Source organism: Protopterus annectens, chromosome 1.part1 (assembly GCF_019279795.1).
Source record: "Protopterus annectens isolate FY-2018-M chromosome 1.part1, PAN1.0, whole genome shotgun sequence".
Classification (NCBI taxonomy): domain Eukaryota; kingdom Metazoa; phylum Chordata; order Ceratodontiformes; family Protopteridae; genus Protopterus; species Protopterus annectens.
In genome coordinates, this window is record NC_056726.1 from 1,424,223,057 (window position 1) to 1,424,241,699 (window position 18,643).

The 18,643-nt window shown below is 40.0% G+C and overlaps 1 protein-coding gene across 1 annotated transcript in view; it reads right to left on the reverse strand.

Annotated features, from left to right (window-relative positions):
* Positions 1-9,878: 9,878 nt before the first annotated feature.
* LOC122813798 (inositol 1,4,5-trisphosphate receptor-interacting protein-like) overlaps positions 9,879-18,643 on the reverse strand; it is a 72,768-nt gene continuing 64,003 nt past the window's right edge. Inside the window, exon 2 of the mRNA XM_044086317.1 lies at positions 9,879-11,831. Coding sequence (XP_043942252.1) covers positions 10,593-11,804 — 1,212 coding nt within the window. The 5' untranslated portion in view covers positions 11,805-11,831 and the 3' untranslated portion in view covers positions 9,879-10,592. The remainder of the gene's footprint in view (positions 11,832-18,643) is intronic.

An 18,643-nucleotide genomic window follows, 5' to 3' on the forward strand; every position in this document is an offset into this window, starting at 1 on the left:
ACAAATACACTGAACCGACTGATATTGCCAACATTCTGGCAGACAGGTTTAGTGCAAACTTCACCCCCCTCTCACCCCCCTAAAGGGCCGATAACCATACCAGAAGAATGTAGGGCCCCATCAATCACTGACACACAGGTTAAAACAGCCCTATCCAAAGCCAAAAACACAGCTTCAATGGGACCGGACTGTGTCCCAGGCTGTGTCTTATAAGAGCTCCAAAATACACTAACCCCTCACCTAAACACACTGTTCAAACTCAGTCTCTCTACAGGCTATGTACCTACAGAATGGTGCATAGCAACAGTTATCCTGCTCCACAAAGATGGAGCCACAACTGACCCCAAAAACTATCGCCCTATAAGCCTGACGAGCCTGGTCTGCAAGGCTATGGAGTGCATCATCATGGAACTCATTAACAGAGACATTGGTAACCACCAAACCTTGGACCCTACCCAGTTTGGCTATGTTAAGGGCAGATCATGCCTCCTAAACCTGGTGGACATCTTTGAGACAGTTACCAAGGCATTAGACGAGGGAAAGGAGGTTCACACAGCCTACCTAGACCTCGCAAAGGCTTTCAACACCATTCCCCATTCTAGTATAATAGACATGCTCACCAGCTTGAACATAAACCCCTGTGTCACGAGATGGGTTGCCAACTGGCTCATGGATAGAATCCACATGGTGAGAGTTGCAGGCTCTATGTCCGGCTCTCAACCGGTTACAAGTGGCATCCCCAGGGCTCAGTCCTAGGACCCCTCCTGTTCGGTATATACTTCTCAGAGGTACAGGCAAGCATAGGAGGACTATGGCTGGCCAAGTTCACAGATGACTGCAAACTAGGGGCCATAATTGTTTCCCTGGCTGATACAGACACCCTCCAGAAGGGTCTCACTGAGACGGATACCAGGTGTCAAATTCATGGCCTCAAATTAAAATGCCAAAAAGTGCACTGTCATCCCCTTTGGAAAAAACAATGTACCCACAAACTACCACATAGGTGGTAGTCCCCTAAATACAGAAAATGTAATAAGGGATCTGGGGACCCAAGTAGATAGTAATCTCTCCTTTGATAATCATATTGCCAAGGTGGTTAGAAAATCCTTCTATGTGGCCCACCTAATCACAAAAGGGTTCGCATCCAGAATAAAAGAGGTTATTCACTCATTAGACCCATCATAGAATACAACACCCAATTTGGGATGTACCTTACAAGACACCTGCAACAGCTGGAAAGACAACAAAAGTACCTCAACAAGAGGATTACTGGCCTCAAACAGATGCCATATGCAGCCCAACTCAAGAAACTCCAGCTGTATTCAGTTGCATACTGCTTACTCAGAGGTGATCTCTGCCTGACATACAAGGCCATGTCCAACCCAGAATTGATGGACATGCTCCACCTAAAAAAAATTATATCCCATAGAGCCACATGCTCTAGAGATATAAACCTCACCACAATGATAAATAGGACATGATGGAGGGATAGATTCCTGTCCCAGAGACTCCCCATGCTTTGGAACAGGATTCCCATATATATCAGGTAGAGCCCCTCACTAACACTCTTCAAGAGAAACCTTTACGGGTGGATGGGAAACAGAAAATTTACCCAGGTATCACTGCAGTGGCTCTGCTGAACAGGGGCACAGGGAAGTAATCTAAGGGGGTGGCAAAAGCTAACACATTCTGGCTAGGCTTATAAATGCCCTTGGGCAGATAGCCTAGTACTTACCTATGAACCTATGAACCTAAATTCATAGATATTCCAAGGCTATTAAGTCTGATGTATGTACTTGCCAGTACCCCTCCCCCGCAGGACACACTTCCTTTCTGTGGGAGGGCCTTACCAGTCAATCCTGAAGTAAATTTGTGAGTACCCATCCATTTGTGTACGTTATCTTTAATGGAAGATAATGAATCACACTGCTTAATATGCAGGGAAAGTTTAATCTGCAGGTTTGGGAGTTGCTGAGTTATATGTTTGTCCCTCAAATGTGTTTTATTAATCTGTTGATGAAGGTTTAGGTCACTGCTTCTAGTACTGGTGGATATATTTGACTGCAGAGACACAGGAGGTCCAGGAAAATTGGATCTTTAATGGTGTAGTAAGTGAGATAGAAATATGTCATCAGAAGTCTTCAAGACATTAGATCAAGAGATACAACTTCAAGCCTTTCCTGGTAGGGCCAAGACTTCAGACCAGTGGTCTTTTTGATTAGAAACCTTTGGGGTCTTTTTTAAGGGGGCATTGTATTTGATAACTGCACTGATCAGTACTAAGTATAAGGGAGTAACTAACTTTTTAGACCTTGATTATATGCATTTGGCAATGAGCTAGGATACAAAAAAGGGACTTCCTGTTAATCATTCTCATATGATGGTCAAAGTCTACAATTTACCGTAGTATTTGCACTTTGTAATATACTTAAATAATTTATAACCCCTTTTCTAAGGCACACAGCAGAGTTGGGATAGATTTACAAGTGTTAATGTGACGTGCATTACACTCTACATCTACATTGAAAATGTCATTTTAAAGCACAGCATACAAGAAAACAGGCATCCAAGTGAGCCTACAATACATAGCAAGATAGTGCATTTTAAAGTGCCTGTAGAAAGCCACATTTAATGTGTACCATTTATTAAAATGAGCAGGTATAACTTCACTAATGTAAGGCAAAACACATTGTTAGAATAAAAAGAAATTTCAGGCTGTAATCTTAAAATATTTTTATTTAATAATTTGTAGGTTGTCTCAACAGGTATGTATAATTTTAAAATGTGTTAAAATTATTTTTTCTTTTGTTTATAGTAAGTTTTTGGAAGATAGCACTGGAACTGTTGCAGTGGAGGCAGCATTTCCAGTTAGAAAATAAAAGTGTAAGAAAAGTAGAGAGCAAATTATGACTACACATACAGAATCATATATAGATATATATATCTATATATCTATATATATATATATATATATATATATATATATATATATATATGTGTGTGTGTGTGTGTGTGTGTGTGTGTGTGTGTGTGTGTGTGTGTGTGTGTGTGTGTGTGTGTGTGTGTGTGTGTATAGACAGATACAGATATGTGTATGTATGGATAAGGGTGTGTGTGTGTGTGTGTGTGTGTGTGTGTGTGTGTGTGTGTGTGTGTGTGTGTGTGTGTGTGTGTGTGTGACACACACACACACACACACACACACACACGTAGTGCCATAGCAATATGAGTGAGTCAATGAAGTACAGTGCTGACTACAGAGGTTAGTGTATCAGAGAATCTGAAGCAGGTAAAGGAGATAAGTAGACCATCTCCATAGCAATTAATTGGCATTTGCCTGTACAGTTATAACAGGGCAGCTGCCCCTTGTGAGAATAAATTTTCCTGTCCTCTAGGCCAAGAAAAGACTATTAGCTCAACAAACCCAACACTTACCTTTGGTGCTCATAAATCAGAAAGCTGTGGGTTCTGTTCCCTTCCCAGATGAGTGGGTTTATTTTCCATTACTACTCTGCAGTAAAGCATTAGGAGGTGCTGTACTCCTGAGTGAGCTGTTCTTTGGATGAGATGTTAAACCAAGCCCCTACCTTTGAAGTTGTTAGTAGCTCAGTTGTTTGCAAAAAGTCTCATGGCACTTATAAAAAGAGTAAGGGAAGTTCCATGGTGCACTGATCAAATTTCCTCTCAGTATAAGTACAATCTTGTGATGCTCATGAAAAGATGTCACTAGCCTAGGGGTCTTACCCAGTCAGAAATAAATAAATAATTACACTGTGTACCATGACATTTTGAGTGAAGGAAGAAGTAAGAACTGGGAAGGGGCAGAGAAACTTTCTGTGGCTAGGATTTCTGAAGTAGAAGAGGTCACTATTCTGTGCAAGAGTTTTGAAGATAAAAGATTCCTGTTGTGAGGGAGTACTCACACTGAATAGTTGCAGAAAATTGTCACGGTGCAGAGTCCAAATATCCTTGTGTGCTAACTGCTGGCTAGGTTACTATTTGATTTGACATCTGTTTTTATCCTTGAGCTAAAGATATTTTTCTTTGTCCTGACAAACCTGTTGATCGTGTCGGAGTGTTTGATCTTTATCTAACCTTTAAAAGAGCAGAATTAATATATTATAAAAGATGGTGTTAGTGTTATAAGCTGTGTAATACACATGTATTGTTATTTAGTGCCACAACTGACTTTTTCATATTTCATTTTTTTTCTTCTTCTTCTGAGTATGTAAATGTATCAGTAGTATTATTTAATTTTAAAGCTGTTTATCTTTGGAATACGTGATTGGTCAAACTGGTTTTGTATAACCAGTAAATGCTGTCATTGAATCAGACTTACTGAGAAGTATTACAGTATGAGTGGTTTCAGAAAGCATTTCACTTATGATGCTGCAATACGTGTAATACATTTTTATTTAATTTATGCAATAACGTACTTATAATTTATTTTGGATAGCGCAGTGGTTTGAATGTTGCCTCACAGCAAGAGGTTCGCCGGTTCGATTCTCGGCTGGGATGCCTTCTGTGTGGAGTCTGCAATGTCCTCCTTGCATTTGTGTGGTTTTGTCTGGGTGTTCTGATTTCCTTCCATGTTACAAAGACATGCATCTGGAGAATTTCTCCCTCGGCCTCTGCTGAAATGTGGCTCATTCTAAGTTGGGCTTTCCAGGTAAACAAATGTTAAACAAATGTTAAACTAAATAAAAAGGCCCATGGATTTTTCTTTTGTGTCCTTTTAATATCTGAATTATAAAATTATGGAAAAATTAAGGATGGAAAATAAATCTACTGGAAATGAATACTTCTACTGTCTTGTAATCAATCCACTACTTGTATATGTCACCTCTGAGGATGCATTATTACTCGGAAAGTGAAAATCACAATTTTACTGGCAATTTGACCTTCTGGTGAAAAGCTAGCCAGCTCAGATGTTCAAACAAATAAGCATTGATCACTAAATTTCATGAACAGGTATTGTTCCTTATGGTACATATGCAGTTCCAAAACATAAAAAATGACAAAACCACAGCTCTTTACGCATTCTATGACATAGCTCATTCGCCTTTGGTCTTGGGGGTCACTGACCTCTTCCATATTGGCATTGCTGTATGTGTTATCAGGTATATAAACCAGAAGGGTTTCCACTCCAACTGGTAGGTGGTGCACAATGCCCAGGGGATTATAAACAATGTGTCTGTGCACCATCTAACCAGTGCCCATGATTTCCACAGCTGGCACACACACAACCTGTATCATCTGTTTCTGCAGGGTGATATGCCATAGCATCATCTCCTTGTTTAGGTGCACTCATTACCAAGACTCCAACTCATGAAGGTCCAATCATTTGAGCATGATTAGGGTTGTAGACTGCATATAGTGGTGTTTTCTGCTTTGTGTTACAGGTGATGATCCATATGCCCTGGAGCAGTGACCGACAACCCTTCCATGTGGATCTTCATTGCATAAAACATCACACTGTCTCATGGAACATCAGTGAACATTTGTTCAGAAGGCTGAAGTTTCATGTCAGCTGCCTAGTGATGCAATGCAAAATGTTCCTGTGATGTGTCCAAAGATATCTGTGGACTGTGCCGTGCTCCACAACATGATGCTATGACAACATTTGTAATAAGGGGAGGCTGTGACATGGGCTGACGTACCCATACCAGCAGTGGAGCTGGAGTCAGAGGAGGATGTGGCTGCACCGGCCTTAGATGCAATGCAGAGCCATGTGCAATATGTTGTGGCACTGACAAAGAGGCAGCATCTGGTCCATTATTATGGGCCATAAAAAGACAAACACAGAATAAAATTTATACATGATTCACAGGTCTAGAGCAGACTATTGAGCCTAACCATGCTCTGCATTGGACATTACCATTCCCTCTCCATCCAGAAAGATTATCCAGTTACAATCATTGTCATTTACATGTGTTGCAGAGTACAGTGGTATGGCTATAAGGATCATAAGTTCATAGGTTCATAGGTGGGTACTAGGCTATCGGCCCTAGGGCTCATACAAGCCTAGCCAAAAAATGTACCCTGGCTTTCGCCACCAAAGAAAATTATTTTCCTGTGCCCCTGTCAAGCAGAGCCACAGAAGTGATCCCCGGGGTGAATTTCCCATTTCCCATCCAATATAGGTTCATAGGTAGGTACTAATAGGTACTACTATCATGAATGATATCTGCTGTAAGCTTTTACATGTCTAGGGGATTCTGATGTATCAGAGATCATGTCCTCGGGTGATGGAGTGGAGCTTCCAGGAGTTGAAACCTGACTAGGTGAACATCTGTCCCTGTGGAGACAGGTCTGGAGATATGTGCTCCAGGGACGGCCATAACACATTGTCCATGTATGTGGGAATGTTTTTGTAGTCACTGTGTGGTCTTGGCAGGTGGGTGGCCACCACTATGCCATATCAGACCAGAGGTGTGAGTTAGTTGTGGACCTCTACTGGGGAGTATGTCACTGTGGTACTTTGAGACCCTGAATGGGATGTCTGATGAATTTGCCTACAACTTTATAGGTTCAAATGTGAATATTAGGCTAACTGCCCTAAAGGACCATTTTAAGTCTAGCCTATAACCAGAGGTCAGAATCAAACCCTGTATTTTGTGCTTATAAGTTAAAGACCTTAACCATTATGCCAAACCTATAATAGAGGAGTTAGACAAATGTCATTCATGTCTGCATGATTATCCATAGCCTGAGGGGAAGCAATAGTGGAGTTGGACTATTGATTTCATTGAACATGTGGGCAGCAATGGCAAAGGCAGGAAACCATGGTGAATCCAGCCATTGATGAAAAGCAGGTGGCACACCTGCATTGTACAGCTATCACCAACCTTGGCTATGCCTGTAAGCTGTTGAGCACTACTAGTGAATACCAAGTAGGTTGCCATTTCCTGCAATGCTTGAAAGGATTTGTGATACCATGGACATCTTCACGCAGGCCACACAATGCACTCAGCATGGTCCAGTTAGCATTCATATGTGTCTAGGTCACAACTCTCTACATTAATTGGTAGATTCCTAAGGTATTCCCCTATAATGGAATAACAAACCTTCGAATAGTAATGCTCTTCTCTCCAGTAACATTTGTTTACATTTCGGAGATTCTGTGCCCCCTTAAATGATGTCTGTGTTTGTGCTGCCTGTGAACCACATCTGGGACTCAAGGATTAGACATCCTTATTAAAGATAATGTAGGAAGGCTGTGCTAGGCCTTCATAGTCTTCTCAGCTCTGGGACAGTGGCATGTGTCCCCCATTGTTGCCATTGCTGCCTCTGTGTTCTCAGACTGTGCCATGTGCACAAATGCCAGTTTCATCATTCTCTATGGATGTGCGGACCTCCGGGATGAACAGATCTGCACTGCTGAACCTTCTCCCATAGAATCTGTTGAAGCATACAGATACATGAACCATGTGTAAGCTGCACATCTGTGATGCACATTAACACCCGGAATCAGACAGATGGACAGCTGCATGCTAGGAATACCTACAGCATACAAGTGTATGCATATCTGTTTGTGCAGAACCCATCCATTGCAGGACTGATGTTTCTTTCTGACAGAAATGTGGCATGTTGTATATAAGTTTACAGTGCAGAGGTGCTAGTCATTGGTTACTTGTAATGGCATATCATCTCACATGATGTTGTCCCCATAGACACTCAGGCATTAGTAAATCTGTCCTACACCATTTCCTGTCATGGTCCTAGAAGGCTTTGCCCTCCTTTCACAGCCTGTTTTAGTAAAGTGTACCACATTATACTGGCCAATGCTATATATGTCTTGATCTCTTTCTATGTGGCAATCTTCTTTTAATTATGTTGTATGTTTTTTTTTTCAGGATCAGCCATAGAGCAGACAGTGACTACTGTACCCCGCTCTGGCCACTGTGTAAATCACTGGGTTTTCTTTAGTCTGAAGGTTAGCTTCTCTGCCATAATGGTTATCTTAAGGAAGTCAATGTGGAGAGCTCACAAGTGTATATATTGAAAGAAAATGTACCAGTTCAGAGGAGAGCCATCCATCTGTCTTGCCCATTCTAAACAAAATGAAGAAAATACTTCTACAATCATGTTCCTTCAGTCATCAGGACTCTTCAGCGTGATTGAGCCAGTATCACAAACTTTAATTTTATAATCTTATGTAAGAGTTGTCAAATGTAAAACAAAACAAACAATAACCATATTTTAAAACACAGATGAACCCAAGCATGAGCAGGAACTAGTCACTCAGATTTAAAAAATCCAGTCACTTTGAAGTAGAAAATCCAATATTTAATCCAAAAATCAATGGGAAAGGACAATCAGATAAGCGCTTTCGCAATGTAGCTTCTTCAGATCTATTACATACTCATTGAATATCACTGTTATATATACTTGTTTCAATTCAGTAATTAAACAGTTAAGTAAACACTTAATATAATTGAATTCTTAGACTTATATATTGAGAGGCTTGATAATAACCTTATAAACACTGGGGTACATCGGAAGACCTGTTACAGTAACACTCTACTTCTTAGATCTAGTATGCATCCACCTCATGTTTTTGAAATATCATGAGAGGTCAAGCGATTAGAGCTTCTAGGTTGAATCCCCTAGATGAAGGCTTTAAAGCTGAACTAATGGGTCTAAAGGATAGACTGATGACTAGGGGTTACAATAACACTGAAATTAATTCACATTTGAATGACATATATGAATTACGATCCACAAGGGCTGAACCTTATTTTGGACCAAAAGAGTTCAAGAACATTAGTGACAGAAGTATTGAACGTAAAGAATGTGTCAAATTTTCCACATATTATTCCTCTGATTATTCAGAGCTTAGAGAAGTAATTAGTAAATATTGGGACATTTTACATGTTGATGGTGACCTCAAGCAAATTGTTGGGGATGAACCAACATTTTTATATAGGAATAAGAACAATCTAAAAAGAAAGCTTTGCTATCCCATATTTGGTTCTAGAGATAAGAATGATGGACATACTAAGCCATGTGGTCACTGTAATTTTTGTTCACTTATTGACAGTACGACTCACTTCTTCCACCCAGACTTACAGAAGACATTTAATACACATGCTGACACTAACTGTATGATATCACATGTCATTTATCTAGCTACCTGTCAATCATGCTCCTCATTCTATGTGGGCAAGACCAACCGCCCGCTTAGGGATCGAATGAGAGAGCATGTATATCATATGAAGAAGGGTACATTACACAATGCCCTAGCAAAGCATTTTGTAACTCACAATGCTGAACATACGTTTTTATTTAAAGTATTGGAAGTAATAACTCCTAATCCGAGGGGAGGTGACATAAAAACTTACACAGAGGGAAAGGAAACAGAATGGATAATATTGTTAAAAGCCGACAAAGGCTGTGGTCTGAATGAAAGGGCCTCAATTAAACCGAAACTGAGACAAAGAAGGAATATTAAATAATAACATTTTTACTAAATATTTTTACTATTTATTATTTAGTATAAATTTTGTTTTAATAAATTTATTTATGGCAGTGTATATGTACATATATGTCTTATATGTTTTTATTTGTTTTTATCTGTATTACTGTTTTTATTATAAGTGCTTACACTAATGCATTCTAGATATGCACATGCATTTGCTGGTTCAACATTCTATCTCTTTAAATTCTGTGGATCAGTCAATTAATTGTTTACTTAACTGTTTAATTACTGAATTGAAACAAGTATATATAACAGTGATATTCAATGAGTATGTAATAGATCTGAAGAAGCTACATTGCGAAAGCACTTATCTGATTGTCCTTTCCCGTTGATTTTTGGATTAAATATTGGATTTTCTACTTCAAAGTGACTGGGATTTTTTTATATCTGAGTGACTAGTTCCTGCTCACGCTTGGGTTCATCTGTGTTTTATGATTATATTCTGTTTATCCAGAACCAGAGCACTAACCTGCCACAGGAGTGGACATTTTAATTTGATTATTTCACAATAACCATATTTTGCTTACACACCTTTTACTTATATACACGTTCTAATCCTCCAAATTGATCCAATTACTTCTATTCTCATCATATAGTTATGATTTCTTTTATTGTGATATATTTGTGCAACTTTCTTACTAAAATTCATTGGTATCCATATAAAATAATATGCTTTTATGGTACAGTATTTTACACTTCTCCACCCATGAACTACTTTGTCATTGTAAACAGATTTGCAAAATATCAAAATTATTTTTAAGACGCACTTTTGTATATAATCAATATTAATGTCTAGTGGTACAAAACCATTATAAATGTTACATTTGTGTCAGCATACAATGGATATTCCCTTTGTCTATTTCATTCAAGCCCATTAAGTCATAACTGGAAGATCAAACTGGCAGCTGTCAGGCCAATTTTTATATGAAATGCTTATTACCACACTTCCTGTATTAAGATGTCACATGCTTACTCTAATGTAATTAAATCTGAAGTTTTCAAATCTCAGGATAAAAGATATACTTTTTACATGAGTTGCTCATTTAGCTTCCAGATCTTGAATAAGCAGAACTTTATTAGTTGGGCTACATTGAAGAAACCATAAACCTTCTTAATTTTTGTGTTTTAAGGCAACAAAATCAGTAACTATGGTGTCCATATTACCCTTGATTTGCTTTAACTGCTGATGGATCATTTTAAGGGTAGATGGCTTTACTCCATCTAATAAGTTGGCATTCATTTCTGCATCTTCAAGCATCTGAGGATGGGACATTGAAAAGTTTTTTTTGTTTCCAATGAAGAAGTGGTGAAGCACTCCATTCTCTACAGACTGAATCAAATAGTCAATTAGATCTAGTACTCTGTCTCTTAGCAAACTAGCCTCCCAAGCATCTGAGGTTTTCTCCTGAAGCAGATGTAACCAAGATGTCTTCAGATGATAAGTTTCCAAAACAGTTGCCCAGTGCGGAGGAGATGACTTTTTCCGATATTGCTCTTTAGTATATTTCAAAATCTGTAGAGCTTTTAAGTGGCAAGAGTTTGGAGGTAATGTTAAAGAGGACACAAATGACTTCTCTTGCATAGAAAAGGACAGCCTCCAAATGACATCTGTGTAACGCACTGCTTGCCCTGTAGCACCATTGTACTCTTTTGGCACAAGATAGATTTTGTCCAGTGGAATTGCTGGAACAAGATCAACAGAAATATTCTGACCATCTTCCAATGTGACCTTCAGTGTGCGTGCTGGTCCCTGCTGAGAAAATTTAATGCCGGCTTTTATTGTTGATCTAAGATTGTTGGCAGCTTTGTCCGCCAATGATTGGAACCATTCCCGTACTGATTTTGCTGAAAGCTGTCCATTTTTCACAAACGTGCTGCTGAGGCTTGATCCTTTGCCTTGAACAGCCAACTTATTCCAACACTGGAATCCATCTTCACTCAGATCAATAAAACCATACATGCCTGGTGCAGAGAGCTGATCTGGAGTCTGACTTGCATATTTAAGCTTACAACCCTTTGCTGGATATATAGGAACCATGAAGTCTAATTCAACGTCTGGCTTTACCTTTAGACCTTCATAAGAGCTTCCTGTTCTTATGAAGTTTACATCAATTTCTGGATCTTCTATTTTGGAAAGGTCTCTCATTTTTTGAACTAGCATAGATACTAAATGTTCAACTTGCTTTTTAAACTTTGATAGTTCTTTTGTTGGAAATTCTATTTCAGAGCTCAGAATCTGATAATTGCATTTCTTCTTTTTGCATTCAGTAATTGCAAAACAAAGGATGATGGTGAAGAGAGTAAACATCTGTCTCTGCTTCATGATGTGACTGATGATTTATTTGCAGATCTGAAACAAAAGGAAAGAGAAATATTCAGAAAAGACAAAAAAAGTATGAAATTATGAATGTATGTATAAGTGATCTCACAAAGGCAGACATCATACCCAAAACGATCTGCACTCTCTTGCCAATAAAATGATATTTAACGTTATGCAGTCTAAACAATATTTCCTCAGAGAATATAAGTATAAAGTCTATTAAATTAATGTCCTAAAATTAAATATACTTTGTGTCTTTTGAAAGAACTCCCATTTAAATATAAGTTTATGTATTTCACAGTATAAACTTACACTTTTTAAAATAAAAAAAAAATGTTCATATATAGTCAAGTCAAACTACTCCTCTAAACCAAAAGTCATTGTGCCAATTTATTTGCATAAAAGGGCCCGAAGGCATACATGAAAAGAGCTATACTTAATTAAAATCATTACAGTGAATAGAAGTTAATTATATACAAGAAAAGCGCTGATGTACATTCCAGAAATCTTACAGGTTCCAAGAGAGAGCTAGACTTCTGAATATGACATGAGACCAGATTTTGTTTTAGAAACTCAGTGCATGAGGAGTCTCATCGGGAGATGGGAATACAAGGAATTTTGTAAAATCTTCTATTTTAATGGTAGAAAGAGGGATGGGATTTGTAGTTAGTCTGGGTTAAAAAACAATAGCTGTATCCATGCCCATAGTGTTTGGGGAAGTTACCAGCACATTGTCCACAGATGAAATTCTGCACTGGCAATATTTCATTTCAGGTAAGGTCAGGGCTTTGGAAAGGGCACACAAAAACTCCTTCCAAATTCCCTCAGATATCAACTTGCTCAACTTGATTCTCATCTGGTACTTGCAGTAGGGGTATGAATGATTTGGTATAGAAAGAGAGAGAGAGGAAGGGGCTACATGTTCATAGCCGCAGTAGGAGTATGAATGATTTGGTATAGAAAGAGAGAGAGAGGAAGGGTCTAGATGTTCATAGCCGCAGTAGGGGTATGAATGATTTGGTATAGAAAGAGAGAGAGAGGAAGGGGCTAGATGTTGATAGCTGAAATGACCAAAAGTATTAAAAAAAAGATCAATGTCATTCACTACAAAACTGGTTAACATTTTGTTTGTTTCACTGCTAAGCTTAATGAAATGAGATGACTCTTATGGCCAATAACTTATTCATGGAAAGCCTAGTAATGAAAGCTCCAAAAGAGAATTACTTAATATAAAAAAGGTGTAATTAAGAAGTTAATAATGTTACATGTAAATTAAATTATATATTATTATATTAGAGAAGCCATAGGATACTTGACAATATGGGATTATTTTCCCACTATTAAAACTCTGATGTTCATATTGATGTTCGGCTTACCCCATTTAAGCATGGAAACACTGGCACAGTCCTGGCTCAAAGAAAACAACAAATCTCAAACCCAAGCAGACAAGATAAATGTTGAATTTGACTGCATAGCAAATGAAAGCTTTCCATCATAAAAACTCAAGCAACCTTGTATAGAACAAAACACATCTTTTGTAAAGGAGCAAGCCTGTACACCACAAAGCCAAAATGGTATACACAAATCCATTAATAGCTTATATATACTGACTCCAAAGTCATAAAGTATGAAGAAAAGTGCACCTCTTGATATATAAAATCCCTTCCTCCACAGTTATGCAAACATTGAAAAAATGCCCCGGTTGATCAGATGGCGCAATGTAAAATATATTACCTAAGCAATTGCTGTAGTTCATACAGCCTACCTTGATCTGGCCAAGGCCTTTGATAACATTCCACACTCAGGAATGATAGAAAAACTCACTAAGCTAGGCATCAACCACTATACCACTAGGTGAGTTGCAAACTGGCTCACAGATAGAACTCACGGTGTGAAAGTAGCTGATTCCAAGTCAGTCTGCCAACCATTCACGAGTCCCACAGAGTTTGGTCTTGGGTCCTCTCCTGTTTGTTATCTACTTCTCTGAAGTCCAGGCCAACAAGAAGAGACTCTGGGAGCTATTATTAACTCCCCAAGTGATGTTGACATCCTACAGAAAGGCCTCACTGAGACCAACGACTGGTGTCAGAACCATGGCCTAAAGCTCAATGCCAAAAAATGTGTTGTCATCCCCTTTGTGAAATACCCAGTTCCCATGAATTGCCACATTGATGGTAGTCTGCTGGACACAGAAGGCATTATAAGAGATCTGGGAACACAGGTTGACAGCAGCCTCTTTTTTGATCACCACATTGCCACTGTGGTCAGAAAGTCCTTCTATGTGGCACATCTCATTGCTAAGGGTTTTGCATCCAGGAAGAAAGACATCATTGTCTCCCTCTACTCTTTCCTCATTAGGCCAATCATTGAGTACAGTGCCTCATTGGCATGTACCTCACTAAACACCTGCAACAACTGGAGAGGCCTCTAGCTTTAGAGGATTTGATGAGGGATCTCAACTTTTTGTTGAGGCTGATAAGGGAGTTTTTCCTGTATTGGAATTTCACCTTATTTCGCATCAGTTTCCTCCTTCTGTTGTAGATTTTGTTTATAGCAGGGGACCACCAAATTGGCTTCCTTTTTTAAGAGGAGAGCATCTTGGTTCTATTGGGTATGGCAAGATCCATGCATTTGTATATGTGTTCATACAGTGCATTGGTGTATGATTTGGTGGTCATTAGCCACCTCTGTTTTTAGGAGCCGAAAGTTAGCTTTGGAGAACCTTTTCATGGTGGTTACCTTTGCGGGGGGGGGGGGTATGTGGATTTCCAAGGTGATTAGTTTGTGGTTGGATCTAACCAGGGAGGATTTGACTATTAGTGTAGAGCAACAGTCGCCCAATGTTATTAATAACCAGGTCGAGGATGTTGCTACCTCTAGCAGGGGTAAGAATGAGCTGGTCCAGGGCACTGGAATTAATGATTTCCAGGAAACGTAGGCCAAAAACTGTGAGCTTTGGCTGGCTAAGACCTGTATGCTATCAATTGAACACATAAGTGAAGCTAAGTAACTTTTATCTGCACTTTTATCAAATAATACATGATTTAAAGTAATTTGTTTGTGTTGCATTGAGGAATATCTAGCTGGAAGCTGTGACTCTGTTTTTCAGTAGGTTCCCGCCCACCCTCCCTATTTTTGTCTTGGTGTTGATCTTGGTGGCTTTGAAACTGCCCATCCCTCTTGTAAATTTGCACTTGGATACTCCTCCTGGGCCCATCTCATTTGCTCACTCAAAAAAAAAAATGTATTTGCTTTTACTGTATTTATGTTTCTTCCTACTTTATTTTGCTTTTGCGTCATCTTAAAAGTACTCAATTGTATTTATTACTGCTTGGTGTAACTCACTCTAAGCCTTTTAGTTTAAGCACTTGGGCTTCAGACCAGTTGTTTTACATTAAGAAGGTTTGTGTTCTGCACTGTAGTGGCAGGACAGGTAGCTTACATCCTTCTGAGTTGGGAACTGCTGATTGAGGGCTCAGTGTTTGTTATTCTGAAAGTGTATTAATTCTGGTTTAAACACTTGGGCTTCAGGCCAGTTATTTTACATTAAGAGGGTTCATGGTCTGCACTCTTGTGGGAGGAGAGGCTGGACTCTGCCCTTCTGAGCTGGGAATTTCTGGTTAAAGGCTTATAGTGCCTGCATATTTGAACTGTTTCTTACTGAAATTGGTACAACTTGTTTGCTGTAGCATAGACTAGATCCAGGCCTGCTGAATCTAGCTTTGTTTGTATAACTTGAGCACTAATCCAGGCATTCTTTAAAGTACTCAATTGTATTTATTACTGCTTGGTAGTAACTTGATTAAAGTGTAGCTATCATTCTAAGTCTTTTGGATTAAGCACTTGGGCTCAGACCAGTTGTTTTACATTAGGAAGGTTTGTGGCCTGCACTGTGGTGGCAGGACAGGTAGCTTACATCCTTCTAAGTTGGGAACTGCTGATTGAGGGCTCAGTGTCTGTTATTCTAAAAGTGTATTAGTTCTGGTTTAAGCACTTGGGCTTCAGGCCAGTTATTTTACATTAAGAAGGTTCGTGGTCTGCACTCTTGTGGGAGGAAAGGCTGGACTCTGCCCTTCTGAGCTGGGAATTTCTGGTTAAAGGCTTATATTACCTGCATATTTGAATTGTTTCTTACTGAAATTGGTACACCTTGTTTGCTGTAGCATAGACTAGACCCAGGCCTGCTGAATCTAGCTTTGTTTGTATGCTTGTTTGCTTGTTATTTCCCTAAAATGCTAATTCCACCTAAAACGCGGCTTTTCAGCGCTTCTGTGGATCCCTAGTGATATCTGCATTGCTTACTGTACTTATTTCCTTGTTTCACTTGAAAGAAAGTTACTGTTTGTCGTGTTTGCATTTAAGTTACCTGTAACACATTGTGTTTAAGTTACCCGGCACTTGCTCACTAAAGCAATTATATAAGTCAGCACTAAAAAATTAAAACCACTACACCCTCACAAACTCCCCTTGAGTATCTTGTTCCCCATTGGCCCTTTTTTTCAATTATAAAGGAATTCCCAATACTATTCTAGCATGTCCAAAGGTCAGTTGTCAATCTCCTCTCCAGTCCAGCTGGTGAATCTGGGAATCTTGAGGCAATGCTACAACTGCCTCATGTACACAGACAACCCTCTCCTCCTCCCAACAAATTCTAACACATGAGAGAGATGCAACCATATAGCCAAACTGGAGGCTAAGCTCTCTCAACTCAGTACTGGCGTAACCAGTCAGGAGGAGAAGGAAACCACACTCACTACAATTCCAGTCTCACATAGACCTACCACGACAGCAAACCAAACACATAAACACACAAAAACATACTCGGAGGCTCTAAATAAAAATCTGCCTAAGCAGCAGAGACCTCCAAAGCAGACACCCAAGCAACTGCTACCCCAAAACAAAACACGTGCAACACATAGCTCACAAAGCCAGTGTGCCGAACAGTCACAGCCCTTAGGGCTAAACAACACACCTGATACACTTGTAATAGGTGACTTTATCGTCAGGCTCACTGACGTCCCGCACACCAGGCTAAAAAAGGAGAAGGTCACGGTGAGCTGCCTGTCGGGCGCTAGGATCCGCCAAATAACACAAGCACTCAGGTCACTCCAAGGCAAGTACAAATATGACTCCGTCATTGTCCATGCTGGTGTGAATGACCTGAGATGTACCTCCCTGGACTTCATGAAAAGAGACATAGATGAGCTCTCTGAGCAAGTAGCCCAGGCTGGTATGACCCTGACCTTGAGTAGCATCTTACCCTCACCAAGAATGATGCCAAAATATGAAGACAAGATGATTAATTTCAACAATTGGCTTAAGTATTAGTGTCATTCAAAGGGGATCCGATGCCTATCAGCCTGGGATGACATGCTCGACAAGCCACGATCCTTCGCTAGGGACGGCTTGCACCTGTCAGCCCTGGGCTTTCGGATATTGGCAAAGGCTCTTGCTACCCCCATAGTGCCTTTTTTAGGCAAGGCACAAAAGACAAACCCACCTCCATAGGTATCACAAGGGATAAGAAACTAAGAGTAATGCTACTCAATGCCAGAAGTCTAAACCTCAAGATGCACGCACTCGAAACTCTCCTTAGCATGGAGAACATCGATATCTGTGCAGTAACAGAAACCTGGTTCAAGGCTCCCGAGAGCACCCCAGCACTACTAGGTTATACCTCATATGATGCTTTTCAGCCCCAAAACTTGGACTGAACCAGAAAAGGAGGGGGGAGTATCAATATTCGTTAAAGATACTCACACCTCCAGGTTGGTGGCACAGCATGATGCATCATAGACTATCCATGTGCAACTAACAGTGGGTAAAACTGCCTTCCAGTTTATAGCCTGCTACATACCACCCTCCCAAACCCAAGAACCCCACTCGGCCTTCCTGAGGACACTGGAAAATATGAAGGTCTCTTCAAACACCATTATATTGGGCAACTTCAACTACCCAAACATAGACTCGGAGCATTACTCTAGCTCCAACACCCTAGCTCAAAGGTTCCTAGAATTTATAAACTAAAATGCTATGGAACAACTTGTTACCACTCCCACAAGAGGGGAAAACATACTGGGCCTGATCATCACCAACATGGGGACTCTATGCTCCAGACCAGAAGTGTATCCCTCACTGGTAAGATCAGACCATAAACTAATCTCACTGGATATTCACATCCCGACCCCACCCCCTGCCCAGAAAACCACAGTGAAAAACTTCTCTAAAGCAAATTTCACACTCCTCAAAACTGAGGTGGAATCCTTCAAAGTCCCCGGGCCTGTGGAAAATACAGCCCAGACCGCAGAATCCTTTATAAATGCATTGTATGAACACCTTCAGGAATGCATGGATCATGCAATCCCAAATAAAACCAAGACCCAATCCTCCAAAGGCAGACGTCCTGTCTGGTGCACCCAGCCATAAACAAACTATACAATAGAAAGAGGAAGCTACTACATGATAGAGCAAAATCCCAAAAAGGGAAGGCATCTCTGATCAGTGTTAGCAAAAAACTACGGGCACTCATAAAATCGTCTAAGCCCAGCTTCGAGAGAAAAATTGCACAGGACACTAACGATAATCACAAGGCTTTCTTTAGTTATGTTAGGAACCTGGGTGGGAATTCCCAGATATGCTCAGAATTAGTCCAAAATGACAAAAAATACACTGAACCCACAGACATTGCCAACATCCTAGCTGACAGGTTCAGCGCAAACTTCTCCCCCCAAAAGGGCAAATATCTATCCCAGCAGAGTGCTGCCCCCCTGACATCTCAGATGCTCAGGTAAGAGCCACCCTCTCCAAAGCAAAAACACAGCATCAATGGGACCAGACAGTGT